The sequence below is a fragment of the Stegostoma tigrinum genome, chromosome 10 (genome assembly GCF_030684315.1).
Source record: "Stegostoma tigrinum isolate sSteTig4 chromosome 10, sSteTig4.hap1, whole genome shotgun sequence".
NCBI classification, from domain to species: Eukaryota; Metazoa; Chordata; class Chondrichthyes; order Orectolobiformes; family Stegostomatidae; genus Stegostoma; species Stegostoma tigrinum.
The window spans coordinates 67,579,370-67,603,654 of record NC_081363.1 but is presented as its reverse complement, the minus strand read 5'-3'; the positions used below and the strand labels follow the sequence as shown (position 1 = coordinate 67,603,654).

The 24,285-nt window shown below is 40.4% G+C and overlaps 1 protein-coding gene across 4 annotated transcripts in view; it reads right to left on the bottom strand.

Annotated features, from left to right (window-relative positions):
• The window catches only part of ryr3 (ryanodine receptor 3), a 369,427-nt gene that overhangs the window by 5,285 nt on the left and 339,857 nt on the right, over positions 1 to 24,285 (bottom strand). For all 4 annotated transcript variants that reach the window (XM_059649213.1, XM_059649214.1, XM_059649215.1 and 1 more), the window contains 9 exons: positions 20,382 to 20,424; positions 19,431 to 19,558; positions 17,287 to 17,347; positions 14,686 to 14,832; positions 10,820 to 10,954; positions 8,319 to 8,475; positions 6,992 to 7,056; positions 6,517 to 6,617; positions 2,360 to 2,411 (listed from right to left, as the gene is read on the bottom strand). In XM_059649213.1, coding sequence (XP_059505196.1) covers positions 2,360 to 2,411; positions 6,517 to 6,617; positions 6,992 to 7,056; positions 8,319 to 8,475; positions 10,820 to 10,954; positions 14,686 to 14,832; positions 17,287 to 17,347; positions 19,431 to 19,558; positions 20,382 to 20,424 — 889 coding nt within the window. The remainder of the gene's footprint in view (positions 1 to 2,359; positions 2,412 to 6,516; positions 6,618 to 6,991; positions 7,057 to 8,318; positions 8,476 to 10,819; positions 10,955 to 14,685; positions 14,833 to 17,286; positions 17,348 to 19,430; positions 19,559 to 20,381; positions 20,425 to 24,285) is intronic.

Genomic DNA, 24,285 nt, shown 5'->3' with positions numbered 1-24,285 from the left:
AGAAAACGACAATGTTGTCAAGGAGAATACTGAGATACAGGCTACTGGTCTAGGTGGGATTGAGGTTCACAAGGAAGAGGTATTAGAAATCCTACAGAGGGTGAAGATAGATAAGTCCCCTGGGCCAGATGGCATTTATCCTAGGATCCTTTGGGAAGCCAGGGAGAAGATTGCTGAGCCTTTGGCATTGATCTTTAACTCATCTTTGTCTACAGGAATAGTGCCAGATGACTGGAGGATAGCAAATGTGGTTCCCCTGTGCAAGAAGGGGAGTAGAGACAACCCTGGTAATTATAGACCAGTGAGCCTTACCTCAGTTGTTGGTAAAGTGTTGGAAAAGGTTATAAGGGATAGGATTTATAATCATGTAGAAAAGAATAAATTGAGTAAGTACGGTTTTGTGAAGGGAAGGTCGTGCCTCACGAACCTTTATTGAGTTCTTTGAGAAGGTGACCAAACAGGTAGATGAGAATAAACCAGTTGATGTGTATATGGATTTCAGCAAGGCGTTCGATAAGGTTCCCTGCAGTAGGCTATTGTACAAAATGTGGAGGAAAGGAATTGTGGGAGATATAGCAGTTTGGATCGGAAATTGGCTTGCTGAAAGAAGTCAGAGGGTGATAGTTGATGGGAAATGTTCATCCTGGAGACCAGTTACTAGTGGTGTACCGCAAGGGTCTGTGTTGGGTCCACTGCTGTTTGTCATTTTTATAAATTACCTGGATGAAGGCATAGAAGGATGGGTTGGTAAATTTGCAGACGACACTAAGGTCGCTGGAGTTGTGGATAGTGATGAAGGATGCTGTAGGTTGCAGAGAGACATAGATAAGCTGCAGAGCTGCGCAGAGAGGTGGCAAACGGAGTTTAATGCAGACAAGTGTGAGGTGATGCACTTCGGTAGGAGTAACCGGAAGGCAAAGTACTGGGCTAATGGTAAGATTCTTAGCAGTGTAGATGAGCAGAGAGATCTCGGTGTCCATGTACACAGATCCTTGAAAGTTGCCACCCAGGTTGACAGGGCTGTTAAGAAGGCACAGTGTTTTAGCTTTTATTAATAGAGGGATCGAGTTCCGGAACCAAGAGGTTATGCTGCAGCTGTACAAAACTCTGGTGCGGCCGCACTTGGAGTATCGTGTGCAGTTCTGGTCACTGCATTATAAGAAGGATGTGGAAGCTTTGGAAAGGGTGCAGAGGAGATTTACTACGATGTTGCCTGGTCTAGAGGGAGGCCTTACGAGGAAAGGCTGAGGGACTTGAGGCTGTTTTCATTAAAGAGAAGAAGGTTGAGCGGTGACTTAATTGAAACATATAAAATAATCAGAGGGTTAGATAGGGAGAGCCTTTTTCCTAGGATGGTGACGGCGAGCACGAGGGTGCTTAGCTTTAAATTGAGGGGTGAAAGATAATAGGACAGATGTCAGGGGTAGTTTCTTAACTCAGTAGTAAGGGAATGAAACGCTTTGCCTGCAACGGTAGTAGATTCGCCAACTTTAGGTACATTTACGTTGTCATTGGATGAGCATATGGACGTACATGGAATAGTGTAGGTTAGATGGGCTTCAAATCGGTATGACAGGTCGGCACAACATCGAGGGCTGAAGGGCCTGTACTGTGCTGTAATGTTCTATTCTTCTGCACTCCACAGAATGTAGGCCCGTTCAACTTGATCTGTCCCCATAGTACATCATTCCAATCCCAGAAACCAATTTAGTGAAAATAATGTGCACCCCTTTATGATAAGTATACCCTTTGAAAAGTAAGGACACGAAAATAACATTGCAGTTCTGATATTTCCAATTCCCACCATGAATTTCTTACTCTAAGTCTTTATTACAAAGGGGTTGGCATATAGGATACATTTAATTTATTACTTGCATTTTAAAACTTTCTGATTGGTGTACAGACACTCAACTTTCTCTGAATACCAACACTTAGAAGTGTCTGTTTGTCACTCCAATACAACCTTTGTGTTTTCTTCACAACTTACTTTCACACTAGGTCACTCTATTAATGTTACTCATGATCCCTTCTTCTAAGTGATTAAAATACAGATAGCCAAAGAACTGATCTATGTAGCATTCCGTTAGTTATAATCCTCAAAGATTCCAACAGGTTTGTCAAAAACTAATTTCCTTTCATAAAGCCATCTTGACTCTGCATAATTACTATGATTTTGGAACAGTTGTTAACATATGCTTAGTAACAGACTCTAGTTTTGTGTCCTTTATTCAATGCTCACTGTATGGGTACTGATGTTGAAACCCATTACAGCCTCAAGTATATCCTTTCTATTGCATGATTGAACAAACAAAAATTAACAGTTGTTTTTCGGATTCATTTTCATGATATTGCTCCTTACCTGACCAGTGTGTTCAGTCTCATCTTTGTTTATGAGGTACATCATGAAGAACCTGACAAACAGAAAACGCTTGTAAGTCTCAGTTAAATTACCATCTGCTTCTGACGTAACAATTGTTCAATATCATGAAAGGAATCTTTCAAGAGAACTCAGGGCAGGATTAAATATCACCATTTAGTATTTTGATATTTTATGGTCATAAAATTACCATCTTTTCTGCAGATGCAAGGTATTGTCAAGATAGGCAATCTCAGGTTAAGGGATGTTGACCAGTTACATTTACAACTCTACTACATTTGACATACACAAGGCCTTTCTCGAGGAATAGTAGTGAGGACTTTTTGCCATCCAGTCCCTTAGCAATATTCGGGAAAAGTGCATATGAAGTTGCTATCTCTGTTGTCACCAGTTTACTCCATACATATAAAAGGTACTGTTGCATGGTAAAGGATGTTTTTCTTCTAGTATCCAGATGCAAAGCTACCTAGTGTTATCAGCCATTCCTAAAAAATGCCCTAACTTACCCAAACTTACTAGCTTTCCTGTCTAGTGTCTTGGCCAAATCCTGTCCTAATTTCCTCCAAACTTTAAATGTTTTCAACTTCTCCTTGGCAAGCTTGCTAGAAGTAGCTATTGATTGGACATGAAGACTGTTTGAAAATCCGCACAAATTAAATGCTAAAGTAACTTCAGTTATTTCACATAGGTCTCAAAATACTGTCATATGCAATTCAACGTTGTGAGTATGAAACACTATAGGCTGTATATATCTGTAAGGTAAATATCCCTGCACGCATTATTCTTTGGAGCAGGTGCTGGAATGCACAGTTATCTTCCTACCATAAATAATAAGATTTATAGGAATTTGGATGAAATCAGCAAGATCTTGGGTCAGTGGAGAGATTTTATTTTGGTCTGTACATTACAAATATTTTATGATGTACGTCACAAAGAACCTGACAAACAGAAAACACTTGTAAGGCTCAGTTAAATTACTGTTTGCTTCTGATGTCACAATCGTTCAGTATCATGGCCTACCCATTACAATGCATTTACTTTTGCACCCAGCCCTTGCAAGAAAACATCATCCAATTGAGTTACAGCTGCACTTTCAAAATCCCTATTATCTAACCTTTGATCTTTTGTCCCACAACATTTTTGCAGCCGCTGATCCTCACCTTCACTTTATGTCCATATGAAATATGAGCAGGAGTAAACTATTCAGCCCCTCCAAGCAGGCCTGCCATTCAATAAGTTCATGGTCAATCTGTCTCCTCGCAGCACCCATCTCTCTGATGCTTCAGAATGTACCTTCTTGCTCTTTAAATACTTTTAGTATTCGAGACTCTAAATCTGGGACAGAGAATTCTAGGCATTCATTCACTAACTTCTGGGAGAAGAAATTCCTTTGCATGTCAGTTTTGAATGAGCGTTCCCTTAATTTGTAAGTATATCCTCTGGCTCAAAATGCCAGAGGAATTATATTTTTCCAGTTGCGGAACTATTTACCTGTCAAGCCCACTCAGAACTTTGTATGCTTCATTTTTCTAAACTCTTCTTACTAAAACTGTTCAGCTGTACTTTGTAAGTCAACCCCTTCATCTCTGGACTCACCTCAGTAAATACCTTGTGAACTGCCCCTAATTTCAGAATATCTTTTTTTAAAAATACAGATATTAAAACCGTACACAGTTATCCAGATGCAGCCTCAACAACACAGTACACAGTTATGACAAGATTTTCTTATTTTTAAACTATGACCCCCTAACAATAAAGGCCAATATTCCATTTACAGATTAGGTTCGATTACCCGCAGTGTGGAAACAGGCCCTTCAGGCCAACAAGTCCATACCGCCCCTTGAAGCATCCCACCCAGACCCATCCCCTTATAACCGACACACCCCTGAACACTACGGGCAATTTAGCATGGCCAATTCACCTAGCCTGCACATCTTTGGACTATGGGAGGAAACACATGCAGACACGGGAGAAAGTGCAAACTCCACACAGTCGCCTAAGGGTGGAATCGAACCCAGGTCCCTGGCACTGTGAGACTGTAGTGCTAACCACTGAGCCACCGTGCTGCCCTTAAGTATTTGCTGCACCTGTGTGCTAACTTCTTATGTTCTGTGGACAAGGGCACCCAGATTCCTCTGTGCTGTACTTCATTTCGAGTTTCTCTCTCTCTCTCCATTTAAACAATAGTCTGCCCTTTCATTCATCTGATCAAAATGTATGTAACCTCACACTTTCTGCATTACAGTCCATCTGTCAAGTTTTTGTCCATGTTGGAAGTGAGAAAGGTCAGAAAATGGTCAGGGGTGGTGGTGGCAGGTTAATAGGAGATAGAGTGGTCAAGGCTTATTTGGAGGAAAGAACTTCCAGGTTCTTGGAATTTGTTGCATATTAAGAAACTGGCAAGTGGCCGACCATTTCTAGATAACTCAGAACAGCAGTTCTGCAAGAACATCTGAGTAACGCAAGGAAGGATATGGGTCAAAGAGAGAGTGCCTTCATTGGCACATACAGTAGGGACCTGCTGTCGTTATATAAATTCAATAATTCTATGAAAATTGCCATTTAATGAGATAACTGTTTTCTTAAGAAACAGGAACTGGAATATGTGCCAGTCATAAATATTAGTGCTAAGCTGAATTCAGCCCAAGCTCCCCCAAACAATAAGATAACAAAGTGTGTAGCTGGATGAACACAGCAGGCCAAGCAACATCTCAGGAGCACAAAAGCTGACGTTTCAGGCCTAGACCCTTCTCTCTGATGAAGGGTCTAGGCCTGAAACGTCAGCTTTTGTGTTCCTGAGATGCTGCTTGGCCTGCTGTGTTCATCCAGATACACACTTTGTTATCTTGGATTCTCCAGCATTTGCAGTTCCCATTATCTCCCCCAAACACTAAGTTCACTGCACTTTCTGTTTCCTCTCAGTTTGGTTCATGTTAAAACTTGCTGGCAAAACCAACATGTGAAGTCTAAACACAGATTGGCACAAATGCAGCCTTCCTGTTGTCACCTTTACATATAATTGGGCACCAATTCTAAGTTCAAACAAGAGAGAGAGGATAATTGTCATAGTTTTGAGAGGCTTTTCATGAATATAGGGGAATTCTAGCAGTACCTAAGTGTTACTGATGTTACTATCAATTAGTGACGAGGTCAAGTTCTTCTCTTTGTCAACTGATCCCTGACCTTTAGGTTCCCCTCATTCTTGCCCTCAATTTCTTACCTGCTGACAGATGGCCCTGTGGAAACACCTCATATTATAGTGACTGGTGTCGAAACCGTGGGCAATAATATTCAACTGCAGGGAATCTACAACACCTAGAAGGACAGGAGCAGAAAGTACCTGGGACAAAAACCATCTACAAATCATTGTTCTCCTGCTTCACAGTCCTTTCATGGTCAGTGGATCAAACTCGTTGAATTCCCAATAACACTTAGCCTTTTGCAGGTAAAAGAGCATTTCCACCACTAACTTCCCAGAGGCAACTATAAATCAGGCAACTATAAATCAGGCAACTATAAATCAGGCAACAATTGCCAGCCAAGACAGTGATTGCCATTGGTGAGAAGGAAAAGAATGCAATAATGTTTTTAATGCAACACAATCTAAACTCCCAAGAATGCTTCCAGGCTGAGTATCCCATTTACAAACGCAAAATATAGCGGGTGCTGGGAATCTGAAATAGAACCAGAGAATGCTGGAATTACTCAGCAGGTCTGACAGCATCTGTGGAATGTGAAACAGTTAATATTTCTGGCCAATGACCTTTCATCATAATTCCTGGCAGTCCTATCTCAGAGTGACACGTTGAGAGAAGTTGGTGATTTCTGGAAATGCTAAAACCTTTACAGAATGGAATGTTAAATCATATAGATCCTTACCTAAATGGAACAAAAGTTCCCAGCTTCTAATATTCTACTTTGAATCGTCAGAGTCACCATGTGCAATTAGTCTTTTTTTTGAGCAATAAGTTGTTGGATCTCAAAATAATTCATTTTTAAAGCAATCTCATTCCTTAGGTATGATTCCAGTTATGAAAGTAAGATGAAAGCGAACCTAACCTGAATTTAATTTACAATGATTTTTATATACATCTTACATACACAGTTCATACATGCAGAATAAACAAATGAATACTCACAAGTAGTTTGCAAGGTTGTGTTCTTGTAAAGTGTGTATCTCAAAACCATGTGGTATAGTGTCAAAGTAATCGTTGCCGATTCCACAAATAAAGCATTTGGTCTGAGAATCAATAAAAGAACAGCCTATTTGAATCAGTACCTTAACTCCTTTTCAATATAAATAATAATTAGCATTTCTTTAACTTCTGAGGGACCCATTCTCATTTGGTGGGTATCTAACATTTCAGTAAATACTGACTGTCATGGTATCAGTACAATACAAGATCATGAGGAACAACAAGTTAATTTGCCAATATTCATTGAACTGCGCACTTCAGCACAGGAAAAAAAACATATTGAAGCAGAGGGTTGGTGGATGGTCAGAAGCCTGTCACAGTGTGGAATCCTGCTCAAGATTGGTATTTGAATCTATAGATTTGAGGTACAGAAAATGGGAGTCAATATTGATTCAATGAAATGGGAATAAAAACAGACCTCCATGTCTTCTCGCACTTGCTCCTGTTGGTCTCTCAGCTCACCAAAAGCATCAATAATCAAACCTAACCAGAGCAGAAAGAGTTAGTGTGAGCAATATTTCAGCAGTTTGCATTTTTCGCTACATTGTTACTGAAGTCTCATGCATACACATAATTGAATGTGCTGGGATATTACCAATATTATGATTTTTTAAAAAGATTCAAACCTTCTTGATCCAATTATTTAATTTTTGAACCATAGTTTAATATCCTTCTAGTCCTTTTAAACAATTTATCTACTTTTAATTATCAAACACACCTGTCCATGAATTATGCAATTCTAGGACAAATATCAAGAAAGATGTAGCGAGCATTTTAATTAATATACTCCCTTGATGATAAGTAGGATCACTGATTCATTTGGATGTTCACTTACCTATGTACCTATACCATTTAACATTTTATTTATTTGTTTACATATAAATAACTTAATGCAGATGTCATCAGATTGAGTTTTTCTACGTTTTATTATAAATAGTCAATACTAACAAACTTACAAAGTGTTACAACAGCACAAAAACAGGCTATCCACTCAAAATATCTATGCTGGCATTTATGCTTGACCCAAGCCTCCTGCCATCCTTCTTCATCAAACCCGAGGGACTTATGCTTGTATTCCTTTCTTCCTCAAGTGCTTCCCTAATTTCTCTGTAAATGCACCAACTTTATTCACCACAACTTCTACATATTGTAACCAGGATCTTTTCTTGAATTCCCTCTTGAGTTTATTAGTGATTATCTTATATAGTCTGTAGTTCTGGTATTGTCTTCAAATGGAAAGACTCTCTTCATGTCAACTCTATCAGATCTTTTCATGATGTTACAAACAACCTTTCATCAGGTCACCCCTCAGTCTTTCTCTTCTGAGAAAAAGAACATGGCTTTTGAATCATTCCTAATTGGTATAATTCCAGCAATTTTATGGTTTATTCCAGTAATTTTCTTTGTTACACCCTTTGCATTACCTCCATACTTGTAGATTGATGCTCCTCAGACTATATAAAAGCAATTTTCTTTCTCTGTAATGGAGAGAGATGCCTATGGTCCTTTGTGGACTCTTGCTAATTATGTATGTTCTTTTCATTATATGGAGATATATAAACTATGATATATTCTAAATGTAGACAACCAAGAGAATATCTAGAAGGTACTGGAACATAGGTCTCAAATTTTGAATATTTATCACATTTGGCATGTAAATCAGAAATTAAAAAGTGAATAGCCCAGAAGCTTTTGTATGAAAGAATGTATTAAAAATAAGATTTCTTCATGGTAAGAAGACATACCCTGAATAATGGCTAGTAGGATGACAATAACAAAGAAGAAGAATGTGATGTCAAAGATAATTCGATACATTTCAAAAGGATCTCCAGCAGGATCTTCAATTTCATCTCCAATGCCACCTCCAGCTCTGACACCCACATACATATGAAACAAGTAGCACTGAAAACCAAAGACAACAATATGTTACATATTGTCAGAGATTGAAATGTGTTACCAAGACAGGAAGCATTGAATTATGACTGGAAGGTAGAAAATGAGTCATTCACCATTCAATAAGTACCGCAGCAACAAGGTTCTTTAAAGATTTTTTTTAACTAATTAGTTGATGCTGGCTGGCATTCTAAGTTATCTTTACTGTTTCTGGGTTGGGGATGTGGGATTCTACCCTGATTGATTGATTGTTTTCCAGTGATCATCTGATGTATGAGGGTAGGATCAGTCTTATTTGCGATGTCCCATATGATTAAAGGCATACTGACACTTTGTGTCTAGCAGCTGGATACTATAGATCTTTGAGGTCTGTTTTCAGCTCAGAGGCATGTAAAATAGAATGCCAAGAACACCACTTTCCCAAACACCTCCATAACAGAGGGTAAGCAGGTCCCAAAATTGGTAAATTATCTACATATGAACAATTAATGTCTGTTAAGCTTCTATAAGCTCAGCCAACGTATCTGTCATGACATAATATGTTTGGTGTGGGCAAGTGAGTAACAGTGGGCAGGCTGTTACAATTATTTTAAAATATGGAGTACGATCTTCAAAGCCCCTGTCCTGTATACATCAAGTACACCGTACCACCCCCCAGAAGAAAGTACAGTAAACTCCTCAGTATCCAGTAATGGGGGCTGCTGGTTACGTGAATGGACAGGATCACTGATAAAGTCTGTCAGTGTGATTTCATCAAAAGGAGAGATAGAGAAAGGCAACATAATGATCAGTTCACAGAGTGAGGAAACTACTCCCATCAATAGCCAGGTGCGTGAAAATTTCAGATAACAGGGACTTTAATCTTGGTGGAAATGTTTTGGTTACAGGGATTGACATATGGAGTTCTGGGTAGAAATTTGGGGGCAACAACATATTCAAGAACTTTAGAGAGGGGATTTGGAGATGGGGCAGTACTTTTGCAAGGAGTCATGTGTTGATTTTACTTGAGGAGAGGGATGATGCCAGATTTAAAGCCCAGCACTGGAGCAGGGGAATCATTAATAGTATGAGCCAACATGGGAAGTAGGAAGGGAAGTCGGTAGGTCACCAGGTTTGTGGGAGTAGAATTGAGAGAACTGGAAGTGGTTTTCACAGGATAAGCTTGAATGGGACTTGAGGGGTATCAGTGGTTTATGAGACAGAGATACAAAGGAGACAAGATAGAGGAGAAGGGGTGAGGAAGATGGCTTGCAGTAAAGCAGTTAGAAATTCAGGGCCTAATGATATTTTCTGTGATCTGGCAATCAATGCTAAAATTACTTGGCTGACAAATCATTTTAAGTTTGTTTGTCTTGAACTTAAGTGACCAGAGAAAAGAGTAGTGCATGGGGAATGACCTGGATGAGAGTATGGGACTTGGAGGTTGAAGCTGGAGTTCAGGCTATGCTTAAGCAATTTCATGAATGTCAAGCAGAACAGAGGGCCAAAGGGGTAACCTGAACAAGGAGAAAAATGGCAAGAGCAGAACTCAGGTTGTTCGTCACAAACAGGTAACATTGAATTACCTTGATGAGCCTTTCAGAGGATGCAAAGAAGGGCTAAGGAGGAATCAGTGAGCTTATGTAAGAGGCAGTCAAGTCTGCAACTGCAGCCAGAGTATAGGAAGTATGAAAACTATTGAAAGATTGGGGGAAAAGATTTGGTATCAAGGAGGGAGACAAATTAAAGGAGGGATGACAACAGGAGAAGAGTAGTTGACCTGGAGGGGCTTTGTGGAAGAAAAGGGAGAAAAAAAATGGAAACAGAAGTTTAGTATTCCAGAGTGGGAGTTAAAATGTGCATGTGACTGCTCACAGGTAAATCCAGGTTATGTAGCAATGGAGCTACTAAGTTGTGCTTTAGTTGGAAGTACTCTCTTCTGAAAATGTGGCACTTGAAAATGTCAAATGTTCTTATGGTCTAAGTTTCTTTGGATGATCTGTTGTGAAACGTGCTACATAAATTCAAGTCTTTCTTTAAACCAATAGAAGGCTTAATCAGATTAAATAATAACAATATTCTTTATAATTCAATAATGAATTGGTAGCCACTTGAGGAAGACCTTCAAGAAGTTGTATCAGAGATAATGGGAACTGCAGATGCTGGAGATTCCAAGATAATAAAATGTGAGGCTGGATGAACACAGCAAGAAGTTGTTCTGTTATAAACACAAAGATGAACTGTGCCACTCTATGCATCACAGATAAGTGAGCAAATTAACGTAACTCTTTGTTCTGACTACACAGATATTACATTGCTGGAATTGGATTTCTATGGAATGTTCACCACCCTGACAAAGTGCACAAATAAATACCGTCATCATATCATCGCATTTCATGTCTGGTTCATCTTCATCCTCACTCTTGTTGTAGAATTTGCGGAAGAAATTGAAAGCAACCACTGTGTACAGGTACACCACGACAGCCAGGAGGCCAACAGTCAGCACAAGCTGCACAAAACAAGAAGCAATGTTTTCAAATGAAGGAATGCCAGTTTTCTCTAGGTACTTGACTAAATCAAGAGGAAAGGCTCAACTTGAATTTGGTCAGAACTTTAATTTAATGTACATGCAGAAATATACATTCTGTATCACATAATACACCTTCTCTTCCATGCTCTACATTTGGGCAAGTACTCATTTTCGAAAGTCAGCCTCCACAGTCAGACTTAACATTCATTATGGAAAGGGACAAAAAGAGAGCAGGAGTACAAGTTGTAAATTGGGGATGGGGAGGCAAACCTTACAAAGTTTACAGATGATTTGGAAAGATGGACTGGACACAGATACCTAAAGGAAAATCAGTTACAAATCAGTGGGTAGCATTCCACTGCAAGGTGCTATGGGTGCAGTGTAGTAGACATGTACAGACACACACAGAAAAAGTGGTGCTGCCAAATCTAGGGTCCCCTAAAGAAAGAGAAGTATACCTGGCAAAGACAAATCAGGGAATCAAATCACAATTTGAAAAACTGTAACTTTCTCAGAAGCTTAATGGAGTATAAAAATATGTAGTGCTCAGTCAGAAAGCAAAGAGAAGATGTGCAAATATATTCAGGAACAAAAACAAAGTTGCTGAAAAAGCTCAGCAGGTCTGGCAGCATCTGTGAAGGAAAAAAACAGAGTGAACGTTTCGGGTCCAGTGACCTTTCCTGAGAACTGAAGAACCTTTTCCTTCACAGGAACTGAGCAACTTTTTCTTTCACAGTTGCTGCCAGACCTGCTGAGCTTTTCCAGAAACTTAGTTTTTGTTCCTGATTTACAGGATCCACAACTCTTTCAGCTTTCACCATGTAAAATTAAGGAAAATCCAAAGATATTTTATCAGTATATTAAGAGCAAGTGGATGACCACAGTGAAGTTTGGGTCTGTAGGCGATGTATGCAGTAACTCATACATGGATGCAGAACATGTGAGCAAGGTTCTAAATGAGTATTTTGTGTCTGTCTTGACAAAGGACGGGGATGATGCAGGCATTCTAGTTAAAGAGGAGGATTGTGAAAATAAGCATAATGAGAAGGGAGGAACTAAGAGAGTTTGCAAACATTTATTCAAAAGGTTGTGAGGTATAGGCCGGTCAGTCTGCAGATTCTGGCCCAATGCTAGCACATCCTTCCTTAAATATGGGGCCCCAAACTGCTCACAGTAATCCAAATGCAGTCTGACCAGAGTCTTACACAGCCTCTGCTCTCGTATCTTAGCCTCTTGTAATGAATGCTCACATTTGCATTTGTCAACAGAACCTGCAAGCTAACCTTGAACTAGGATTCTGAAATCCATTTATGCTTCAGTTTCTGAAGCTTGTCACATTTAGAAAATCGTCTACCAACGTGTAGTCTCACAGCTTCCCTAAGCAGAGAGATCAATTATCGTAGGCCACAGATTTAAGGTGATTGCCAGAAGGATTAGAGGGGTCATGAAGAAAACGTTTTTTTCGCCAGACAGTGTTTGGTTTCAGGAAATTGGTTTCCGGTTAAAGTGGAAAGCATCAATGTGTTTACATGGAATCTTGATCTACATCTGAAGCATTGTTACCTGCAAGGCTATGGATCATGTGTAGGGAAAGTAAGTGTGATGAAATGGATAGCTAGTTTATTCAGCTGGCACTGACACATGAAGCTGAATGGCCTCTTTCTGTGCTGTAACATCTCTATGTTTATAAGATCTATTAAAGGAAAAACAATGAAGTAGATATAAACTGTGTTTTCCCAAAAACAACTATCCCTCCATCAGCAGTACTTTTTAGGCTGGAAAGAAATATGCAGTGGCATCCCTATACTCAGTATGGAAGCTGTTTTCTTCATGATGTATATTAAATGACCTGAATTTGGGTACACAGAATACAACTTCAAAGTTCGCAGATGGAACACAACTCAATAGTGTACAATATGTAGGACTGTTGCAGACTTCAGATGTCATCAAGTGGCGAAATGACCAGCAAAACGCCAAATAACGTACTGCAGAGGAGTGACGGATGAAGCTTTTTACAAAAAATGAATTCAAGGCAGCAATATAAACAAAATGGAGAAATTTAAAGGGATGCAGGAACAGAGAGAGCTAAATGTTTATGGATTGAAATCTTTAATGGTTGTAGAACAAGGTTACAAAATAAATAACTTTGTCCTGGGCTTTATAAACTTAAACGAAAGAGCACAAGAACAAGTTATGCTAAACCTTCATAAATCACTACTTAGACACAAATTTCAGTATTGTGTTCATTCCCAACATCACACTTTAAAAAGGATATCAATCTTTGTAAAAGGAGATTACAACGGATATTAACTAGAATAGTACCAAGGATAGGGATATTCGGTTAAATACAGTGAATGGAGATACTGAGCTTGTTCTTCTTGGAGAAGTTGAGGTTAAGGAGATTAAACAGAGGTATTCAAAGTTATTAAGGTTTTGAAAACATAAACATGGACAAAATGCTTCTGTTGACAGAAGAGATAGCTGTTGTAAGATATAGAACAAGATATAGAACCAGAATTAGACTATTCAGCTCAGAGTCTGCTCTGCCATTTGATCATGGCTGATATGTTTTTTCAGCTCCATTTTCTTGCCTTCTCCTATAACCTTTTATCTCCTTACTAATCAAGGACCTAACTATCTCTGTCTTAATGTGGCCTCCACGACGGTCTGCAACAAGGAGATGGCTGAAGAAATTCCTCTTCATCTCAATTCTAAAGGTTTGTCCCTTCACTCTGAGGCTGTGCCCTCATACTCTAGTCTCCCCACTACTAGAAACTTCTTCTCCATGGCCAATCTGTACAGGCTTCAGTATCCTGTAAGTTTCAATGAGATCTCACTCATCCTTTAACCTCCATTGGGGACAGACCAAGAGTCCCCTCCCACTCCTCACATGACAAGCCCTTCATTCCAGGGATTATTCTTATAAACCTCCTCTGAACTCACTCTAACACCAGCACATCCTTCCTTAGATACATTTTAATGATTCTAAACAATTTGGTGAAGTATGAAACTCGATGTTTGTTATGCTGCATTCTGCGAATAAACCTAACTTTTATCTGCTTCTGACCAGTGTCTCAACAGTCCTTTATCTAAGCTCACTGAACATTTAAGTATTTGCCCATCATCTGCATATTGTAACAAAATAAAAAACATACTGTTACTATCAGCAACTGGCACAAACAGCTGAATGGCCTTCTTCAACGCTGTTTTTTTCCATAATCAAAATATGGAACAGCCTCCCAGATACAGAAGTGAAGATGAATAATCATACATTCATAGAATTCCTACTGCGTGAAAGCAGGCCACTTGGCCCATTGAGTCAACACTGACCCTCCAAAGAGCATCCACATACCCTGCACATCCTGGACACTGGGCAATTTAGCATGGCTAATCCACCTAAACTGCACAAATTTGGACTGTGGGAGGAAACCGGAACACCTGGAGGAAAACCAAAGAGACACAGGGAGAATGTGCAAACTCCATACAGTCGTGTGATGGTAGAATCAAACCTGGGTCCCTCGCGTTGTGAGGCAGCAGTGCCAACCACTAAGTCACTGTGCTTCCCTCAAATCTCAAATACCTTTGCAACTGTTAGAATCTGCAATAGATAGGAGTCCATACACTTTCTGGGTAAATGAACTAATTTGGACAGAATGCCTTTCTCGCAACTTGAGGCAAACCAGGTGACATGATTTTTCTGAAGTTCTTACCTGCTTGCCATTGTGAGTTACAGATGATAATATGGTACGGAGTGTTTTAAATCCCATAGCAATATCCAATAAGTGAGCAGCAAAGAAGAAGTTGTTGAAGTGACCCAAAATGGACATGGAGGTGTACCACGCCAGGTACAAGAATGACTATAAATAGAAAATATAAAATTAAATATTGGCTAAATTACAAAATTTTGCAAGCATCAATTGCCATAAGTAAATTATTTTCATTTGCATAAAGTTACAAAAAAATTCCTACAACTTGGATATAAGACACGATTTGCTGTCTAAGGAAATGCTAACATTAACTTGCTATCACATTTCAATCCTTGGCAATTGCAAGGAAATAACAGTTCCTTGGGTCACAGCTGTATTTTCTTGCCAGACGTGTGGAACACAAATAGGTCAGTTTCTATATCTTTCTGAAGTCAGGAACTAGGGTGATGAATCACCAAATCTTTGTTTTCTTCCCTCAGTAAATCTAAATTTTTCAACTAGAAATTGACCCACAAAATTTTGCTATCATCAGGAAGTGATTGAATTTGAACACCATTTAGATGTTGACCCAGCTACAGTGAGACAACAACAAGATAGTTCCAAGTCAGGATGGTGAATGACTTAAAGTGGAATTTGCAGGTGATGATTTTCTCATGAGGCAGCGTCTCTTGTGTTTCAAAGTTACTGAGGTTGTCTACTCTGAAGATTCTGCCAGAGCCCAGTGAGTTAATGCAGTTAATCCTGTAGATGATACACTCTGTGGCCACCGAGCATTGGTGGCATATATCATGAACATTTATGTTGGTAGGTGGGTCAAGCGGGGGATTTCTCCTGGATGGTATTCGAGCTTGCGGAGTGTGGTTGGGACTGAACGCATCCAAACAAGTGATTAGCATTCTATCACTCTGAATTGTGACTGATAAATGATGGACTGGCACTGGGGGCACAGAAGGTTAGTTACTCAAAATCAATTCCTAGCCTTTGACTTGCACTTTTAGCAAATGTTATATGGTTAGTCCAGTTCAGTTTCGGTCAATGGTAACCACGACTATGTTGACAGTGGGGATTTAGCAATGGTGATGTCATTGAATGTCAAGGAGCAATGATCTGTTTCTTTTTTTGCTGGGCATTGTCATTGACACTTGTGTGACATGAATGCTACTTGCTACTTAGCATCAAAGCCTAGATGTGGTCATGGTGTGCTGTATACGGATATAGAATGCTTTAATACCTGAGGAGCTGTGAACATGTTGAACAGTGTACAGCCATCAGCAATTCTTCCCACATGACCTTATAATGGAGGAAAGGGAACTGATGAAACAGCTGCAGATGGCTAGGACAAGGACCCTGAAGAACTCTTACAGTAATGTTCTGGCTCTAAGATGACTAAAATCATGCATTTTTTTTTGTGCCAGACAAGGTTCCAACTAACGGTTAACTTCTCCCAATTCCCACTGGGTCCAGTTTTGTTCAGGATCCTTGTTGCTATGCACTGTCAAATGCCACCTTAATGTTAAAGACTGTCACTTTCACCTCACATCCAGAATTCAACTCTTTTGTCCACATTCGCCAACTTTAAGGGCATTTAAATGATCATTGGATAAACATATGGATGATAATGGAATAGTGTAGGTTAGATGGGCTTCAGATTGGTTTCACAGGTCGGTGCAACATTGAGGGCCGAAGGCCCGTATTGTGCTGTAATGTTCTATGTGCTATATTGTATGTTCTATGTTTGGACCAAGGCAATAAAGAGCACAGGAGCTGATTGCCCCTAGAGGAAGCCAAGTTGAGTATCAGTGAACAAGTTATTCCTTTGCAAGTGCTGCTTGGATAATACTATTGACAAACCTTTTCCTCACTTTGCTGGTGATTGAGAGCAAACTGATAGGGCAGTTATTGGTCAGGCTCAATTTGTCTTGGTTTTTGTGAGCAGGACATATTTGGGCAATCTTCCTCATTGCTGGGCTGATGCCAATATTATAGCTTCAAACCTGTGGAGAATTGGCCTTCTCCTAAATGGATTAAATTCCATTTTGTAAACTCTCCTGAAGGTTACACACTGTCAAATAATATATCAATGTCACTCTCAGCTGACTTCTTGAATTCAACTCCACTGTTCAAATTTGGAATAAGATATGATGAGGTCAGGAGCCAAGTAGCCCTGGTGGAGCTGAAACTGTGCATTGGTGAGCAGGTTATTGCTGAGCCAGTGCTCTTTATCATACTGCAGATGATATATTCTGATATTTTTCTAATAGGGTAGTATTTGGCAGATTTGACTTGTTCTGTCTGTTGTGGAGGGGACTTACTCCAATGTAATTTTCCATATTATTGGGTAGACGCCAATATTGTCCCTGTACTAGGTTAGCCTGTTAAGGTTGCAGTTAGATCTGGAGCACAAGTCATTAGCACTACAGCTATGATGTTGTCACAGTTTTTTTGCATTCAGTTTGTAAAGAGAATTAAAAAAAAACATTATATTCAGACTTATACATAAGTATTTTGACTCACTAAGTGGGAAAGGTGAGCGTATATAGAAATATATATGCTTATGTCATATATACTCATGTCAAATGAGTGATTGCATTTATTTCAACTTACATTGTCAGTGAAGACAACTCCAAGCTTCCAGATGTGATACTTTATATCAATAGAACTCAACCTACAAAAATAAAATGACTACTTTTAATGATCAAACGTATTTTGAATTTTGATCAAATTGTAAATTTTCTTTGAAGAGAAACATTTTCTGTTTTCATGGTGACTCCAGATAGGGCACAGGGCATCTTTTCGCTTCCCCACACATTAAATTAATCTTCATCATTAATCCATAATACTAATTGCTATAAATGTGATCTGTACTGCTGCTGGGGTAAATTTCTGATGTAGGACATCTGGTACAGTTTCTTACAATGGCCATTCCTAACAGCAATCGATCATGGAAGACAGCACAGTCATACACAGTTTTAAGATTATTAAAATTCACATCTGGTGTTAAGATATCAGAACTACTGGTTGGAGATTGCCTGGGAGCAAGAACAGAAGGTAGCTTTCCCCAGCCTTGAAGCCACACTGAGTTAGACCTCACTGTGAAAATAGTAGTGAGACTAATGCTATTAATGCACAAAACTGACAGCTACTTCAAGCTGCAAATGCATGGTTAAACATAATAATCTGAAAGCTGCTGTTAGATATGGAACACTTTGAACAAAAGTGACAGTCCACTGACTGGTTCCGCATTTGAATCATACGACTCCTGTACTTATACATTAAACTTGCCAGAAAGCTTAAGGTTTTTTTTCCAGCCTAAATATCCTTCGCATAATAGTAGTGTACTATGAAATAAATTTCTCTGGTACTGAAAATTACCTTCTTTACATGGAGAGTCTGGTTCCTTCTGCTTTGAATTATTGTACGTTTTTAAAAATGGAATGATGCTTTGTGACTTTTTAAATCTAATTTTTGTTAAATCACTGGTCAATTCTACTATAAATATCTTTTTAGCGAATTACAGAATGGTCACAGCACAGAAAGAGACCACATGACTCATCAAGTCTACATTGGCTCCCTGCCAGTGCAGTTTAACTTATCCTACACCATTCCTTTATTTCCATTGCATAGCATTTTTGTTTTTATTTTAGGCGCTTATGTAAATCCATAATGGAAAGCCATTATTAAAAGCCATAATGGAATCAGAGTCCATAATGCTCTCTGACAGTGCAGTATAGATCCTATATTCATTGCATAATGAAGTTTATCTTTGTGTCACCTTCGGTTCCTTTATCACTCGTCTAAAATTTGTGTCCTCTAATTCTCAACCTGTTACCACTGGAAACAATTTATCTTGATTTGCTCTGTCCCAGAACCCTCAACTTTACTGTCAAATCTCCTCTGAACCCTCTCTCTGCTAAGGAAACTAACTCTAAGCTTCTTCAATCTATTCATATAATTGAAACTTGCCACCCTCCAATCAATTCTCATAAATCTTTTATAGAACCCTGTAAAGTCATCCTGACATACAATGGCCAAAATTGGCACAATACTCCAATGAGGCTGAATCAGTATTTAACAAGTTAATCACAATTTCTTTCTGTTCTGCGTCTTTTATTTTATTTTGGTTCCATAGAGTCACACAACACTTAAACAGTCCCTTTGGTTCAACCAGTCCAGGCCAGTCCCTGCTTTTATAATTACTTCACTATTCAAGCTGGTGCTCTCTGGATGACACTGTCTGTTGTTCCTTGATACCTCTTTAGCCTGATTGTAGTTGCATCTCCTGTTCTCACAGGCCCTGGATGTGCTGTAGAGTACATTGCACTGTTTGCGCCTCCGGCTGACACAAACCTGCCTCGCAAAACTTATGGGAAGTCTAAAAGCAAGTGCAAGTCTAATACTACTGCTCACAAAAAAGAATCCCATAATAATTGATCCCAGGCTGCCTGGATCCATTAGTTCAACACAGTAGCATGGGACAACTGAAATGCACCAGTCAGTTTGACTTCACTTTAGGATAAGATTATGGAATGATTAAAAAAAACTCCCTTCATACAACTTTTCCATGTGCTTAAAACAAACTGAAAATAAAGTACCTTAATGCATCTCTCCATTTATCACATTTGGACAGATTTCCCACATTATTTGAAAGATAAATTAGGAGAACAGTCTATTTGTTCTGTATGCTAAATCACTTTTTGGATTTCTTCTCCATGAGTTAAGAGTTACAAATGGCAACAGATATCACTTACCACGATATTAGTGTTGCTTCTTGCTCTGGGGGCTTTTTGATGGGACTAAAATCTAACGCACTTCTGTCCACGCCCAAGAGCTCAGCAATACGTTCAACCCCATAAAGATCGCCATATTTGTTAATAACCTAATTAAAACAAAAAAGTCATACAGCTACACTGAAACATCCTCATGATAAATTCAACAAACCTACAGAAACTATTACAATTAAAATTGTAAGTGTCCTAGTTCACTTCATAATGTGGTGGAACAGGCCTGTTGAATACAAAATAAAAATTGGAGAAGGTGAATAATTTCACTGATGAAGAGCAAGGAAAATAAGAATAAGAAAGGTCCTCAGATGGAAGGAAAAAGATTAAGTTGCCAGCTGAATCAATGTGGAGAAGTTGAAGACAAAGAGGCCAAAGGATGTTGAACAGAGTTTGCAGTAAAAATAATGGCGAAGATTTCAGTGCTCATCTTTATTAACGTGTAAATTCAACAGTGATGTTGAGCAACCACCTATATCTAACTAAAGTGTATGTCGGCAAGTTATTCTTGGAGTGTTCTGCTCATTCAGCAGCTGCACTATGCTAGTATCTCACTGAGACAATGGGCTCTAATATACATTGGTCAAACAGAAATTGTATGCTATTACGATAATGCATGTTAAAATCATTTGAAATGTTAGGGATTGTCCATTCTAGTGTAAATAAATTGTTAATGGACTATGAATTACTATCAAACAACACACCAATACTATTTTTTGTTTTACATTTACATGGGGACATTTTCCAGCAGAATTTAAATGTCTTTGGAAATGTTACAAAATGCAGTCTTGTTTCTGAATTTTTTCTCATTATTCTCCCTCAATGTTTATTTCATGTTTAGTTTGATGTTGAATTCATTGTTATCATTGACATTTTCTGGTTCAGACTCTGCTTGCCTCAGTTAACAACTTAAATACTTACCTTTCTTTTAACAAACTTGTCCCAATAATTGTTAGGGAAGGATCTGTAACAGTTGTAGGAACATTTGTTAGAGAGAGATCAAAGACATTAAAACCTACTGACTTATTCTTTATATGTTTAAATTAAATAGATATAAATTACAATTAATCATGATGAATGTTAAAGTTTAAACAGTGGCAGACAGCATACGATATGGAACTGATTGCCTATCACAGACCCAATGGAGTGTAAGTAAAAGGAAAACAGATGGACTGCATAATGGTTGACCAACCTGATGTCACTAAGAATTACATACACCATCTTAACGCAGGTGATTATCTATCATAGATTCTACGCTTACCTATCATTAGACATTACTGGTGAAAATAAACCAACTTTTCCAAATCTCCAAGCATTCTCTTTACACAAAATCATTCTCTTGACTCACTTCATCGGTCATGAAAACTTTATCGTCTTCAGGAGCACTTCTGAGGAAAAGAAGTCCCCATTTCTCATCACCATGGAATACACAATCTCATAAGGGAAAATTATGGCTAATGCTTACAGGCTTGCAACTAAAGAAAAGTTCCATAAAACTTGCATTTAGCTTAGTTCCTCCCAAACAGAATGATTATTGAGAGGAAAAGGTTGGAATTTCTGATCTTGTAGTTCACACTCTTGAGTGACATTTGCATTGACATTTGTAAAATAACCTTGGGGCAATGTACTTGGGGAGGATCGACACCTACGAGTGACAATAAAATTGATGAAATAACAAGGTGTAGAGCTGGATGAACACAGCAGGCCAGCCTGCATCAGAGGAGAAGAAAAGCTGACGTTCCAGGCCTAGACCTTTCTTCAGAAATGGGGGAATGGAAGGAGATTCTAAAATAAATAGGGAGAGAGGGGGAGGCGAATAGAAGATGGATAAAGGAGAAGATAGGTGGAGAGGAGACAGACAGGTCAAAGAGGCGGGGGTGGAGCCAGTAAAGGTGAGTGAAGGTGGAGAGTTATGGAGGGGATAAGTCAGTCCATGAGGATGGACAGGTCAAGGGGTTGGGATGAGGCTGGTAGGTAGGAGATGGGGGTGGGGAGAGAGGTGGGAGGCAGGGATAGGTGGAAGAAAGGACAGGTTAGGGACATTGGGACAAGCTGGTGTGGTTTTGGGATGTGGTAGGGGGAGGAGAGATTTTGAAGCACATGAAATCCACATTGATACCATTGGGCTTCAGGGATCCCAAGCGAAATATGAGGTGCAGTGCCTGCAACCTACGGGTGGCATCATTCTGGCACTGCAGGAGGCCCAGGATGGACATGTCGTCTAAGGAATGGGAGAGGGAGTTGAAATGGTTCACGACTGAGAGGTGCAGTTGTTTAGTGCAAACTGAGCAGAGGTGTTCCGTAGAATGGTCCCTAAGCCTCCATTTGGTTTTCCTGATATAGAGGAAGCCACATCTGGAACAGCGGATACGGTATACCACATTAGCAGGTATGCAGATGAACATCTCCTTGATGTGGAATGTGTTCTTGGGGCCTGGGATGGGGGTGAGGGAGGAGATGTAGCACGTCCTGTGGTTGCAGGGAAAAGTGCCGGGTGTGGTGGGGCTGGAGAGGAGTGTGGAGCAGACAAGGGAGTCACGGAGAATGTGGACTCTCCGGAAAGCAGGTAAGGGTGGAGAGGGAAAAATGTCTTTGGTGGTGGGGTCGGATTGCAGATGGCAGACGTGTCGGAGGATGATGCATTGGATCTGGATGTTGGTGGGGTGGTATGTGTGGATGAGGGGGATTCTGTTTTGGTTGTTACTACGGGAAGGGGGTGTGAGGGAGGAATTGCGGGAAATGTGGGAGACAAGGTCGAGGGCGTTCTCGATCACTGAGGGGTGGAAGCTGCTGCCTGGACCAGTCCCCCTCCGCTGACACCCTCATCCGCTTAGCTGAACTCGTCCTCACCCTCAACAACTTCTCTTTCAATTACTCCCACTTCCTACAGACAAAGGGGGTGGCCATAGGTACCTGCATGGGCCCAAGCTATGCCTGCCTCTTTGTAGGTTATGTGGAACAATCCCTCTTCTGCAGCTACACTGGCCCTAAAGCCCACCTCTTCCTCCATTACATTGATGACTGTATTTGCGCCACGTCGTGCTCCCATGCGAGCTCGAACAGTTCATCTACTTCACCAACAACTTTCACCCCAACCTCAAGTTCACCTGCATCATCTCTGACACCTCTCTCTCCTTCCTGGACCTCTCTGTCTCCATCTCTGGCATCCACCTAGAAACTGATATCCATTTCAAGCCAACCAACTCCCATCCCCTATTCCCAATTCCTTCACCTCTGCCACATCTGCTCCCAGGATGAGGCATTCCACTCCCGAACACCTCAGATGTCCTCATTTTCAAGGACCACAATGTCCCCCCACTCAGTGGTCGAGAACGCCCTCATTTCCCGCAACTTATCCCTCACAGCACGTCCCCGCAATAACAACCAAAGCAAAATCCCCTTCGTCCTCACGTACCACCCACCAACCTCCAGATTCAACACATCATCCTCCGACACTTCCACCATCTGCAATCCAACACCACCGCCAAAGACAATTATCCCTCCCCACCCGTATCTGCTTTCTGGAGGGACCACTCTCTGTGACTCCCTTGTCCGCTCCACACTCCCCTCCAGTCCATCACACCTGGCACTTTCCCCCACAACCACAGGAAGTGCGACACCTGCCCCTACACCTACCCCGTCAACCCCCTCCCAGGCCCCAAGAAGACATTCCACATCAAGCAGATCTCCACCTGCACACCTGCTAATGTGGTATACTGCGTCCCCTGTGCCAGATGTGGCCTCCTCCACACCGGGGAAACCAAGCGGAGGCTTGGGGACCGCTTTGCAGAACACCTACGCTCAGTTTGCACTAAACAACTGCACCTCCCAGTGGTGAACCATTTCAACTCCCCCTCTCATTCCTTAGAGGACATGTCCATTCTGGGCCTCCTGCAGTGCCACAACGATGCCACCCGAAGTTTGCAGGAACAGCACCTCATATTTCGCTTGGGAACCCTGCAGCCCAATGGTATTAAATGTGGACTTCACAAGCTTCAAAATCTCTCCTCCCTCAATCGCATCCCAAACCCAGTCCAGCTTGTCCCCACCTCCCTAGCCTGTCCTTCCTCCCCCCCTCCCTTCCTTCCACCTCAAACCCCACTCCCATCTCCGAACCTACTAGCCTCATCAAGATCCCTCTACATGGACTGACCTATCCCCTCCCTAACTGCCCACCTTCACTCACCTTTACTGGCTCCACCCCGCCTCTTTGTCCTGTCTGTCTCATCTCCACATACCTTCTGCTTTATCCATCTTCTATCCGCCTCCCCCCTCTCCCTATTTATTTCGGAATCCCCTTCCCCTCACCCATTTCTGAAGAAGGGTCTAGGCCCGGAACATCAGCCTTCCTGCTCTTCTGATGCTGGTTGGCCTGCTGTGTTCATCCAGCTCTACAGCCTGTTATCTCAGATTCTCCAGCATCTGCAGTTCCTACTATCTCTGAAACAATACAATAGATCTCAGTATTTCAAACAATATCCATAATATGCAGCTAGACATCACAAACGTGGCACATTTTTGGTGGAAATATCACCAGATTGAACACCTTCAAAAATAACTAATATAAAATAATAGTCAAGTGGAACTGAGTACAAAAAAAATTGGATATTGCTTTTAGAAGCTAGTTTTAGGCCTTGCTCACAACTGTGATGATTTATTTTGTTTTATAGTGGTATGGTTAGCAATAGTAGAAGTTGGATATATTTACCATAGCTGAATGCACAAGACATGAAACTGCACTTATAACTAAATGTTGTAGTATGGGAGTTCGACCAGCACCAGAGTTGCTTCCTGCTCTCACCACTATTAGCAGATGACAAGGAGA